This window comes from Mus pahari, chromosome 2, assembly GCF_900095145.1.
Source record: "Mus pahari chromosome 2, PAHARI_EIJ_v1.1, whole genome shotgun sequence".
Classification (NCBI taxonomy): domain Eukaryota; kingdom Metazoa; phylum Chordata; class Mammalia; order Rodentia; family Muridae; genus Mus; species Mus pahari.
Window position 1 is genome coordinate 57,271,243 of NC_034591.1, and position 14,150 is coordinate 57,285,392.

A 14,150-nucleotide genomic window follows, 5' to 3' on the forward strand; every position below is an offset into this window, starting at 1 on the left:
CTTCAGCTTGGCAGCCTTCTTCTCATAGGGCTGCTTGTCATCCCCTGCAGTGTTGTTCCACATCTCTCCTAGTTTCTTTGCAACATCACCAATGGATGAGCCAGGATGCTCACCTTTGATTTGGGGGTGGTACGCAGAACAGAAGAAGAAGGCTGAAGGAGACCTCTTGGGTGCATTGTGGTCCTTGAACTTCCTTTTGGTCTCCCCTTGGGGGGGGGGGAATGTAGGTTTTCATTTCTCTTTCATAACAAGCCTTGTCAGCCTTTGCCATATCTTCAAATTTCCCCTTTTCTTTGGCAGACATGGTCTTCTACCTCTCTGAGTACTTCTTGGAGAACTCTGAGAAGCTGACAGAAGCATTCGGGTGCTTCTTCTTGTGCTCCTCCCAGCAGGTTTGCACAAAGAATGCATATGAGGACATTTTGCCTCTTGGCTTCTTAGGATCTCCTTTGCCCATGTTTAGTTGATTTTCCTCCATGAGGCACAGAGTCGCCCAGTGCCCATCCGGCTCGCGCTTCCCCCGGGGCTGTCCCTATGGAGCTCAATGTACTGCCTGTTTGTTTTATAATACAACATTTTTCTCAGCAGTGATCTCTCTTATCTCATAAAATTTACTCTTAAGTACTTAATAGTTACTACTCCAGGTCTTGTGGAGACAGTCATATTAGTGTGCTTTGTCATTTCCAGCAGGACCATTCTCACAGCAAATTTTCTGGCCCTTTAGCTCATACAGTCTTTCTGCCCACTCTACCGAGTCTTGGCTATGCACCCCGTGATTACTTTCTCTCTGAATTTTTTAACCAGTTGTGGATTTCTGTAACGGTCTCCCAGGTGTTAAGAGGTTTCTTGGATGAGGGGTAAGAGCTACATTTCTCTGAGGGTGCTAGGATAAATATTAGAGTGTAGTTTGGAATTGTGCTGGTTTAGTAAAGTGACGGTGGTAGGTTCTCCTCTAAAGTCCATGACCTCACCTAACCCTAGCTTTTGTTGGATAATCATCAGCTCTTGTGGAGGAACGTAGTCCAAGTGGTAAAAAAACAAGACAGACAAAACAAAACAAAACAGAATTTAAAACTTGTATTTGCTTCAGTGTTGAGGATCATTACATATGTGAGATCTCAGATGGATTTTTAAAATATTTTTTAAATGTGTGTGTGTTGCCTACATGTGTGTCTGTACACCATTTATGTACAGTACCCACTAAGGCCAGTTTCCTTGGAACTGGTGTTACAGATGGTTGTGAATAGCCATGTGGGTGCTAGGAATTGACCCTAGGACCCCTGGAAGAGCAGCCAGTGTTTTAAACTGCTGAACCATCTCTCCAGCTCTAGGATTTTTTTTTTTTTTTAATGTACACAGATAAAATTGGCCTATGGATTTCTTTGTGTTTGTTCTTAATGCATTTCACTTTATAAATGTGTATTTGTATCAGTCACTTTCCATTGCTATGATAAAATACCAGATAGAAACAATTTAAGGAAGAAGAAGCCCATGGTTGCAGATGTTTTAGCCCTCTGCTCTGTTGACTCTGGGCCCATGGTAACACAGGGAGTGTTTAGAGCAGACTGTTCTCTTCAGGAAGTAGTAGAGGGTCTCGGAACCAAATATGATTTTCAAGACCTGTCTCCACTGACCTATTTCCTTTAACTAGCCCTTACCTCCTAAAATTTCCAAAGCTCCCCAAAATGGTGCAGCCGACTAAGCCTTCAGGGAACATTTCACATTTAAACCATGAGCATCTGTGTACCTTGCTGAAGTTTTGATTAGTGCTTTGTATATATTATATGTATGTCTGAGAAAGAACTTTTCCCCATAGAAACAATTTGCATCTATTCAAGGAAACATAAAAAAATACTTAATAGCTTGAGGAGCCTTTCAAGAGAGATGTTTGTAATTCCTACAATTCAGATTCCGTAGGCCTGGAGAGATCAAGAGTTCCTTGTTCTATGGAAAACATGGAACATTGGATGCATGGTGACTGACACGTCAAGACCTGATCTCAAATACACAAAGAACAAAACTACTTAGGTTTGGAAAACAGTGATAAAGAGGTTGCTGATCAGTAAGAACAGAAGCCACTGGGCATGTGACTTAAAATTAAAAGGGCTTGTACAACATTTAGTGTATCTAGTATATATAAAATGCATATGTATACAACACATACACACAAATTCCTTATGAATTTAGAAAGAAGGATTTGAACTTTAAAAGATTAGAAACTAAAACCACAAACTGTCCAGTGTAATAAGATGTGGGGTCCTCAGTATGTTAAACTTCCAATTCATTTTGTCTTTCCCAGTTGGAGTCATTCGATGCCCAGTTTGCAGTCAAGAGTGTGCTGAGAGACACATCATAGACAACTTTTTTGTGAAGGACACTACTGAAGTTCCCAGTAGTACAGTAGAAAAGTCTAACCAGGTAAGTGTAAATTCAAGCCTTCACCACCCATGATGAAGTAGCTTAAATGCTGAAGGAATTTGTATAAATAGCCAAACTTCAGAACAGTAATATACAAAGTTACATCATTTTTAAGTGTATGATTGATAGTGAATAGTTGAGCTTAGGAATAAACAGTGCCAAAGTAGAAGCCTCTGATTTTATCATTATATTTCTGTATGCTAGAAAGAAACACTATGCTGTATTTAATATTTCTTTGTACTGAGTTACTAGGTGTTGAAATTGTTACTTTAGACTCCTTTTTAAAAAAGATTTATTTTTATGTGTATTAGTGTTGTATTCTGGTAAGTATACTGTGTATGTGTGTGTGTGTGTGTGTGTGTGTGTGTGTGTGTGTGTGTGTGTGTAATGCTTGTGGAGGCCAAAAGAAGGCATCACAGCCACTGGATTTGAAGACAGTAGTGAATCCCTTGAGGGTATTGCGTGTTCTAGGTCCTCTGCAAGAGCTAGTGAGTCATCACTCCAGCCCCAGCCTCCTTGATCAGTAAGATTTCTATATTTTAACAATCATTTTTTGTGTGCATATTTCTACATACTTGATGGCTACAAATAAATCAGAGGACAACTTGGTGAAGTTGGTTTTCTAATGTTTTTCTGTGTATTCTGGAGATCAATCTTAGGTCGTTAGGCTTGCACTGATAGATAGGAAACAGCCTTACATTCTGAGCTGTCTCTCATCCCCAGGGCTTTACATGTTTAAGAAATTCCTGTTCATGGTATGCTCTGAAAGCTTTGCTTAGTAGCATTGTCCAAGGTGCTGAATTTAAATGCACAGTGGTATCTTTTCTTTTTCACTCCTTCAAGCCTAAATGTAGATACTTTACCTCTATCATGTTATGGCCCTGCTAAGGTGAATTCTCTTGCATGTGCTAAGAATAGAAAATTTGTGTGCATACAACTTTTGGTTCATTGTCTCATAGACAGTTCCTTTTCTTTATAACAAAAGATCTGGGAAAGAACTAAATCTAGTTAGAAAGCAGTTGTTAATTTTGTCTATTGTATGACTGGTTTCTGTGCTCTCTTCCCACTTTCTTCATTTTCATTTTGTTTGTTCCAGTGGGATTTAGGGCTCGTGTTACTTATAAAAGAACTTAATTCCAATTAAAATTTGGTTGTTTTAACCATGTCCACATTGCTCCCCAAAGGCCAAACTGGGCTTGCTTCAGGAGATAAACTATTTCCTTGTGAAACCAGCTTTAAATAATGGATTGGCTGTGGGTTTACCTCAGGTGTAGTATGTATTGTGCAGGAAACCCTGGGCTCCTGGCCTTTTCTAGAGGTGATAATCCAGAAACTGGTTATGGGAACTACAGTGTGATCGGCTGGGTCTCGAGGCCTCCCGGAGAGGCTTTGTTCCTACATTGCTGCTTTGTTTATGTTTTTTGTTTTTGTTTGTTTGGTGGTGGTTGTTGTTGTTGTTTTGCAGTAGGTTCTTGCAGTGCTGCCCAGGGTGACCTTGAACTCACAGTCCTCTTGCTTCTCTCCCAGGATGACTGGTATTACCATATCTTGCTTCTGTTTTGCATCTTATATTTTGTTTCATTTACCAGAGATCTGGAACAGCGCATATGAGCCGTTCCTCACTCCTTCTTGTAGCTTCAGTAGAAGATTAGAAATTTAAGTGACATCCTTACAGACATCATAGTTGAACGTAAAGATATCCCTAGCTCTAGCCTAAACCTACAGCATTAACATTTCAGGAAGAGAAGTAGCCAATGGGATCCCAGGTGGCGTTGGGAAAGCAAAGAGGCCTGGCAGATACATGTGATCCCTAGCACCGGCAAGCACTGACCAGCAGTGTGAGGAAAGGGAAGACGATAAGCCCTGAGAAAGGCAGGGTTTTGCCACTGTCTTCACCGTTCCACCAGCTACATATGTCTACTAGATAGATTCGCCACCTCCCGTACCCAGTGCACTCTCCACACTCGCTCTGCTTTGTAAATCTCCCATCCTGTTCTCTTCCTCGCTCCTGCTAACCCCCCACACAAATTACCTTGTGTAGGAATACTTCCACTTCTTTAACCTGTTCTTTGTATTGCAGTCATAATGCTTTTAAAAATATAAGTCTGCCCATGCCTTTCTTAGTCTCTCTCTTCAAAGATCAACATTGTCATGTGGCCTTACTTGATCTGACCCTTGCCTGTCTTGCTCCCCATTCCTTCTCTTCCAGTCTTCCCCCTGATTCCTTTTGTAAAGTGCTGCTTGCTTGTTTTCAGTTCTTTAAAGCAGCCATGCTCTTGCTTGGTTTTTGGGTTTTTTTGTTTGTTTGTTTGTTTTGCTGGTGCTCTTCTCTGACTAGATGATTCCCGTCTAGTAGCTTTCATAGCTTTGTGCTGACGAAGTCTTCTTAGGAAAAGCTTGCTTCTGTGTGCCCATTCATAAGCACTGACCACTTTTTGTACATTTCCTATATTGGATCTTCTTAATACAAGTGATCATTGCAATCATGTGCCTTTCCCATTTAATCTTAAGAACAACTCAATAAGTATGTATCCTTAGGGCTGACGAGATGTTTCAGTGGTTAAGAATACTTACTGCTCTTCTCAAGGTTTTGTGTTCAATTCCCAGCACCCACACAGCAGCTCACACCTATCTGATGCCATTCTCTGGTGTGCGACATACATGCAAAGTATCCATATACATAATATACATAAATAAATGTGTCTTTAAGATTTGTATCATTACCTTCATTTTAATGATGAGTTCTGTATCCTGTTCAAGACCATTGATGTAGTTGGATTTCTAGGTGGAACACCATGACCCAGAGTAACTTGGGAAGGAAAAGGTTTATTTCAGCTTGAAATTCTACATCATAGTTCATTATCAAAGGAAGTCATAGCAGACACTTAAGGTTGGATCATGGAGACAAGAACTGAAGCAGAAGGCCATGAAGGAATACTGCATACTAGTTTGCTCACCATGCATGGGTTGCTCAGCCTGCTTATGTAACCCTAAGCCACCTACCCAGAGATTTCACTGCCCGTAGTGAGTTGTTAATCCTCAACACCCGAAGACTTGTCTACGTGCCAGTCCTTTACTTTCCTTCTTTCTTTTATTTTCTTCTTTTTTTTTTTCTTTTCTGTTTTATTTTATGTGTATGGGCTCCTAGCCTGAATGCCTGTCCATGTATCATGTGAATGTAGCACCCACTCAGACCCTGTATCCTCCAGAACAACAGACAACCCCAAATTGCCCCATGGGTGCCATAAAATGAACCCATGTCGAGAGCAACCAGCATTCCCAACCACTGAAACATTTCTCCAGACCCTCAATAGCTTAATCTTATGGAGGCATTTTCTTCCCAGGCTAGCGAGGTGGCTTAGTGGTTTGCTCTTCCAAAAGACTTGGGTACAGTTTCCAGCATCTGCATGGTAGCTCATAACCATTTGGGACTCTAGTTCCTGAGGATCAGATATTGTTTTCTGAACTCCACAGGCACTGCACACATGGACTACACAGACTTCCTTGCAGGCAAGATACCCATACACATAAAAATAAAATAAAGGACTTAAAATAATCTGTTTCCAGATGTCTCTAGCTATTTTTCAAGTCAACAAAAAACATCCAGCTAATAACCATTTAGCTAACTAGTAGGATAACTTGTATTTACACTTGTTCTTCCATCTAAGAGGATTATAAGCACCATAAGGACAGAGACTTCTGTATACTTTTCCTTACTGCATGCTCAGACCTAGCCTAGTACTTGGAATGACTAGTATACTGAATTAGGCACAAAAAAGTACTTAAAATTAATTTTCTAATATTTATTTTTGCTTTATTTGTAAGTATGTTTGCCAACATATATGCATGCATATATACTACAAGCATTCCTAGTGTCTTCAGAGGTCAGAAGAGAGCACTGAAGTCACCATAGTTGGGGTTACAAATGGTCATCAGCAGCCATTTGTGAGAACCTGAATCCAACATTCTATATGAGAGCAGCCAGGGCTCATAACTGCTAAGCCATCTCTCCAAATCTTTTCCTTTTTAAGATTTAATTTGTTTTTGTTTTATTTATTTTCATTTTGTATGTATGAATGTTTGTATGTATGTATATATGTTCACCATGTATATGCCTGGTGCTCACAGAAGAGGATGTCAGATCTCCTGAAATAGGAGTAACAGATGGTTGTAAGTGATCATGTGGGCGCTGGGAACCAAACATGGATCATCTATAAAAACAACTTATGCTCTTAACACTGGAGCCATCTCTTAAACCACTTGAAATGATTTTTACATATATCATTTGCCTAGTTCCTGGAATGTCTAGTATATCAATCTAAGGAGACAAGGTGCTTAAATAATCTTGGTCCAGCCTAGAGTTGCTTGCTTTTATCCTAGAAGCAGAAACAGCCAGGTGTCTTATGAGTTAAAGCCCAGCCTAGTCTAAACAGTGAGTCCCAGATTAGCCAAGGCTGCATAGTGAGGCCTTGTCTAAAAAGACAATTCTATGGATAAATATTCATTTTAAAATACATATAGTTTAATGTATACTTTCAATTTTAACTTAGGATAATATAAGAAAACTGATAGTCTATTTGGTTAGTGTTTCATTCTTTTTAATTTTTTCCAACAATTTATGTGACCAGATTCTTTTATTGTTAGGTATGTACAAGCTGTGAAGACAATGCAGAAGCTAATGGGTTTTGTGTAGAGTGTGTTGAATGGCTCTGCAAGACATGTATTAGAGCTCACCAGAGGGTGAAGTTCACAAAAGACCACACAGTCAGGCAGAAAGAAGAAGTATCTCCAGGTAATGAATCAGGTTTTTCCACACTTCTCTTTATCTCTCTCTGCAACTGTAATTTTACATTTACTATACTGACTTATTTTGATATAGCTATAAATAGTACATGTACTTTAAAATATACTTTTTGAATCAAAGAAGTCAACATTCTATTTGAAATTGTACTTAGAGGTATTATAAGTATGAATTATATATTGAATCTTGTTCATTTATATCCCCAATTCTCCTGCTTCTGTAAATTCAATTTGGTGTAATCAGAAGGGAAGCAAAATGAAATAAAACTTTGCTTTTGTAAATCACACTGAATAAGAGTAAAGATCATTACTTAAATTCTTTGGCCGAATTATGCAAGCTTTATTATCTCTCAGACAGAGCTTACCTCCCTAAAGAGAAGATGAGGTTTCTATAGCCCAGAGAAGCCCTGCAAGACTAGGGTATTTTTAAGGGTTGGAGATTTCTAGAGGAATTTTGGGTATGTTAGGAATTTGGATGAACATTTCAAAATTATTTGACAGAACATCTTAACTTGTCAGAGTCCAACTCCATAGGGTGTTGTCACATCCCGGAAACAGATTAAAGCACAGGAAAGTTGATTTTGCAGCAGAAATGAACGGATTCTGACCTTATAACAAAATGACTTCCATCCTTAAGATTGAGCAGGCTGGTCTATCACAAGTGTTCTTGACTAAGGAACCAGCTCTCCAGCCTCCACTTAACAGAATGTTTTAAGAGTTCATACATATCATTGTTGTTTTTCCTTAAGATCTGCTTTTTCTCATGTTTGTCCTTGAGTCAATCAGTACATGAACCTCCTTTATATTCTAGATTTCACTAAGTACTAAAAATGAAAATGCCAGATGCCTCTTTACTACAGGAGTAACTAATAAAGAATATAAGCAAATGAATAATGAGAGTTGGGCTACCAAGTTCTTTTGGAATACTTAAAAGAGTACCAAGCTCAGATTTAGGGATTTAAGCTGGAAGCCTAATAACTCCAGGTGAAAGAGCTCTAACTATACAAATCGAAGAGTTGCTTGGTAGCATCATTGTTTCATTTGAAGTATAGACCATGAAACTTTTTCCATTCTGGATATTGGTATAGAAAATTGGACATGTGTAAGGTTGGGTTAGCAGGGCAGGTATTATAGAAATGGAACAACATAGGAAAATCATATAAAGCCATGTTGAACTGTTTTTGGATTTTAACTGGCTAGTGGAGGTACAAAGTCTTGATTAATAGGGTGACTATTGGCTATAACTGATAAAGGTATTAGTATTACAGCCAGTATTATAGTAAATTAAGTAAATACGAGTGATTAGAGTGGGATTGGTGAATTGGTAAGTATAGAAATAGAATAGTAATAACAAAATTCTACAGTGTGGCTATGCATAGGTAGTTAAAATGAAGCAACAGTCTCTGGATTATTTTTGGTTTCGCATGTCTGTAGTCTCAGCAATTGGGAGTAGATCAGTCCCATTGTCTAGGTTACAGCCCGTCATTCATAATCCAGTCACCTTCTTTCCTTCCCCTTCCCCCTTCCCCCTTCTCTCTCTCTCTCTCTCTCCTCTCTCTCTCTCTCTCTCTCTCTCTCTCTCTCTCTCTCTCTCTCTTTCTTTCTTTCTTGACTTCTTTCTTTATTTTATATATGTGAGTACACTGCAGCTATCCTCAGACACACCAGAAGAGGTCATTGGATCCCATTACAGATGGTTGTGAGCCAACAGGGTGCTGGGAATTGAACTCGGGACCTCTGGAAGGGCAGTCAGTGCACTTAACCACTGAGCCATCTCTCCAGCCCCCCCCCCTCCTTTCTTTTCCATTACCTTAATTTTATTGTAAATTTCTATTACTAAAGGTTGGTGTGGTGATGCACATCTTTAATCCCAGCACTCAGGAGGCAGAGGCTGATGGGTCTCTGTGAGTTTGAGGCCAGCCTGGGCTACATAGCAAGTTCTTTGACAGCCAGAGAGACCTATCTCACAAAAACCAAAAAGGTTTTGGTTTTGGTTTGTTTGTTTTGTTTTTTAATTACTAGGACAGGTGAGCTATATGCTTGATGTGTTTTAGGATAAGTGTTTAACGTTGGAATATAGTTTATCACTTTCAGTTGATTTTAAGATGTTCTGCTCTTGAAGAGTTCGGGCTTTTGTTTTTACTTGCTTTCTACACTGGTAGTTGTATGAATGACTGATGTATTATTCAGTGTAAATTGCTGCATAGTGTGATTATTACTCCAGAGTTGATTATAGTAAAGAACTATCTTGAGCTTCTGACCCTCTAAGGTAGCATGTGGCCGTGGCCTGTGCTAGCATGTCCTACTTAGGAGGCGATGGGGATTGAACCCAGGGTTCCTGACTGCAAGGCAGACAGACACTCTATCAACAAGGCTGTCCCCCAGCACTTGCAAGAATTCTTTAAAGAAAAGAAGGAAAAATTTCCCAGTTCTTTGCTTTTACTACTTTTTATTGTCAACTTTTCACTAAGTAAATTAAGTCTATTAACTCAGTTTTCCTTTCTGGTTACTTCTAAGGTTTTTCTAAAACTTCAAAATCATAAATATTTTAGTTGTCTCTAAATTTAAATTTAGTAAAGTTTACCTATTATGGGGAAAAAACACTTTAGAAAAAAAAAAAATAGAAGCCATAAACTCTACATTTAGAGCTGAAGGGGTTTGTAGCCCCATAGGAAGAACAACAGTATCAACCAACCAGAGCTCCCAGGGACTAATCCACCAACTAAAGAGTACACACAGAGGGACCCATGGCTCCAGGCGCATGTGTAGCAGAGGATGGCCTTGTCGAGCATCAATGGGAGAAGAGGCCCTTGGTCCCGTGAGGGAGGGGAGGCAGGAGTAGGTGTGTGTGGGCACACCCTCATAGAAGCAGTGGGAGGGGGGATTGGGAAAGGGATAACATTTGAAATGTAAACAAATAAAATATCCAATTAAAAAAAAAGAGAGAAAAGCTATAAGCTCTACATTTAGACCTGAAAGTGTAGGGTTAAACATTTTTTTTTTCAAAGAAAAGAGTCCATTTAAACACAGATTTATTATTAGAGCTGGGAATGTAGCTCAATAATAGAATGTTTGACAAGTCCCTAGAGTTCAATTCCTAGTATCACAAATAATAAACAAGCCTCATCTTTTTTGTTGTTGTTTTGTTTTGTTTGAGACAGTGTTTCTCTGTATCCCTGGCTCTCCTGGAACTCACTCTGTACACCAGGCTGGTCTTGAACTCACAGATCTACCCCTGTCTCCCAAGTGTATGGATTAACCTACACCACTACCACCACTGCCCAGCAACAAACATCATCTTAATAATTTTATTATGATTATGATTATATTGTGACTATTGTAAGTGCCTGCTTTCGTGCCTGTGTGTTCCTCACCATGCAGTGCCTACAGAGGTCAGAAGAAAATGTGTGGACTAGAACTAGAGCAGTGGGCAATTTTGAGCCACCTAATGTGGGTGCTGGGAATTCAACTGAGTGATGTCCTTTATAAGAGCAGTAAGTGATCCTGACTGCTGAGACATCTCTCCAGCCTCTCTAAAGAATAAAATACCCCCCCCCCAAATTAACAGAATATTGACACATGGGATTTACTAAAGGACTTGCTTTCTAAGGATAAGGACCTGAGTTTAGTCACTAATATCCACATTAAAAAGCCCAGCATGATGACTCTTGCTTGTAGTCTGGGCAAGTGATGGAGCAGCAGGGAATGGGGATACAGATATTGCCAAATCCTGAGGCTTATTAGTCAAGCAGCCTCACTTGTTAGATGACTTTAGGTTTACTGAGAGACTCCATCTCAAAAACAGTTGGGAGGCTTCTAAGAAACGAGACCTGGGGTTTATCTATACACCCATGCTCACATGTATGCACATGTACTGTACATATATGTACCTAAACACACATGAGCACACATAGTTTAGCATATATGAACTAAAAAAATTAGACATCAGAGTACTCTCCTCATGTACTCTGGTCAGTAAAAGAAGTACAAGTAAACTGTATAAGAAAATGTTCAGCAGCCTACGTCATCAGGAAAATGTAAATGAAATTACATTTACATTTTATCTCATTGCAGTCAGAATGGCTGTGATTTAAAGAAAGATCTGACAAGGACAGAGGGAGAAAAGAACACTTACAGTATTGATGGGGGTATAAATTTGTGCAGTCTCCTCACAAAAGTAAACATAGCTGGGGCTGTACTCGGTGTGAAATATCTGCTTAGCTTATATAAAGCTCTAGGCTCAACTCCTAGAGCCGAGGGGAAGGGATTCACCGGTGAAGAATACAGCTATCTCATAAGAAGTAGTATGTCAGTATATAACAGACATGCATACTCAACTGTGACCCTGTTCATGAGAGCCAGTTTATGGAACCAGCCCAGGACAGTCCACAACTTTGTAAGAAAATTATTATGTATATAGGGGTATTTTCCCTGATAAATGTCTGTGTACCACCACATCAGAGCCTGGTACATGAGCAGACTATTAAGAGGACATGAATATCCATGGATGTGGAGTCAGAGAGGCTTGTGTACTGCGTGTGGGTGCAAGGCTGGAACTGAGGTACTCAGGAAGATTGACAAGTATTTTTCATTGCTGAGCCACCTTTCCAGTCTTAGTCTACATATTTTGATCCTCTTGTCTCATATAGAAAAGATTTAGTTAGTTTATACTCATAAGGACTATCTTATAACTTTTTAATTATATGAATCTCTGTCTCTTTTTTTGCCATTTCATATGTTTAAATTACTCCTTAATTAAAGTAAAAAAATCTTACCCATTTTCCTTTAGAAATGCTTAAGAACTGTTTTATGAGACTTTTCCTCTTTTACAATTTTATTTATTGTGTGTATGTATGTATATATGTGTGGGCACCTTGTGGGAGCCTGTCATGTTCCAGCCTCAGCTTTAGAGAGGGACCTGAGGAAGGGGCAATGGGAGCAGTGGAAGAATGACTCAGAATCAGTGATGGGTGCAAGCTGAGAGCTCTGTGATCTGTTTCCCATAGTTCTCTCTTGCAGAACAAAGCCCAGTCTTTTATAAAACTACTTTCTTAGAAATTGCAGATCAGTTTAATCATATACCCTAGGCTCCCCTTTGATCATTCCATGAATCAGCACTTTATGACCTTAGCCCCTTGACTTCTAGAAACTAAAATACAGAGCATGTTCAAGGCAAATGAACCAGACAGCAAGTAAGGTTTTTTTAACATCACAAGTCCTGTGCAGTTCACTGTGCACAGCACTTGTGGTTGCCAAGTCTAGTAATAGAGGTTATTTTTATGTGAAAAAATTAACTTTAAGCATATGTTTCATAATATTTTTTCAATTTAGTGAGCTCTTGTTTGTGTTGATGCAAGCAGTATTGTGGATCATTTTTATCATTCTTAGCTACCTCAATATATTCTTTTAATCTTTAGATTTTTTTCTTTTTCATTTTAGTAGCTCAGAGGCTTATTATTGGAACATATTAAGTGATCTAAGAAAGTAGGACTATCATTAATTCATCATCTTTTTTCTTAATACTAGACTTTTTATCTGTCCCCATCCTCTATTTGGATTACACATTTTAGGGAGTAGAATATCTGGATCAAATTTAGTTGTTGATGGCTTCTGTGGAGGAGACGAGCATTTTACCACTAATACTATAGAACCATCTATCTGAGCCTTGCTTTGTAACTATTCTTTTCACTTTGGTGATCCAGGCTCTTTCCTCTATTGATAAAATCATGTCTCCTTTAATATTTTTCTGACTATGCTAACTCATTAGTATAGCTCCTGTTCTTTCAGGTCTGTGAAGCCCCTCATATAATTCATATTGCATTCTTATATTTTGAATACTTGAGGAATCATGTAAAGAACAGCTCTTACACTGATTTATGTATTTTGAACTCATGTTTTCAGAATTCTTTCCAACAGCCTTAAGGACTGTCCTGAAGGTTACATTTTTGCTGAGAATCACCAGACACGTAGAGTCGTGCTGTTTCTGATTATCATAGAGTCTGTTAACCTTGGCAAGGAGAGCATTCCTCGAAAGAGAGACATGAAGTAAAATAATGTACATTATTATGTGAACAAGCCTTATGACTCAGCCACCATCAGCACTTAAAGAGACCCATGTCCTGCTGGCTCCTCTCCAGGGGCTGGAGCCCTGCCACACCGTCCCTTCCACGGCCATCCCAGACTTAGCAGGAGGCGTCTTGTGGGAGTTGGTTCTGGGGATTGAACTTAGTTCATCAGGCTTGGAGGCATATGCCTCTAGCTACCAGCCTTGAAAATACTTAATATTTCAAAATCTGTAATGCAATAGTAATTAAGTGTATAGATGAAAGAAAGGTGCTTCTTTTATATCAGTGGAATTGAGTAGTAATAGACTACTAATGATTTCATATTCAATGACAGTAATTTTCTTTCTGCTTTCGGTTGTTTTTACAGAGGCAGTTGGTGTGACCAGTCAGCGACCAGTGTTTTGTCCGTTCCATAAAAAGGAGCAGTTGAAACTTTACTGTGAAACATGTGATAAACTGACCTGTCGAGACTGCCAGCTGCTAGAGCACAAAGAGCACAGGTACCAGCATCTTTTGTTACCTTCAGATCCACAGTGCACCCTTTATGTGGCCTACAGGCAGCTATTGCTTCAGCTAGATGGCAATTTGTATGTGTTTTGTTTTGCCATAGGTATCCTGGCTTACACAGGGGTTTCTCAATTTCAGGGTTTTCTTTGTTTTGTTGGTTGTTTGTTTTTTGTTTTTGTTTTTGTTTTTGTTTTTTTTGGTCTGGGCAGTACATTGAAGGAATGCTAAGCATTGTATGGTGTTTAGCAGCATCCTAGTTGAATACTAGCCACACCCTATACTCCTCTGCTCTTATAAATGACAGCTAAAAACAATTTTTAAATATTTAAGACATTACCAAATGTTCTATGGGTCAAAATC

General features: G+C 39.1%; 1 protein-coding gene across 2 annotated transcripts in view; it reads left to right on the forward strand.

Moving 5' to 3' along the window:
* Trim24 (tripartite motif containing 24) overlaps nt 1–14,150 on the forward strand; it is a 109,074-nt gene that overhangs the window by 43,539 nt on the left and 51,385 nt on the right. For both annotated transcript variants that reach the window (XM_021191753.2, XM_021191754.2), the window contains exons 2-4: nt 2,300–2,418; nt 7,063–7,210; nt 13,651–13,783. In XM_021191753.2, coding sequence (XP_021047412.1) covers nt 2,300–2,418; nt 7,063–7,210; nt 13,651–13,783 — 400 coding nt within the window. The remainder of the gene's footprint in view (nt 1–2,299; nt 2,419–7,062; nt 7,211–13,650; nt 13,784–14,150) is intronic.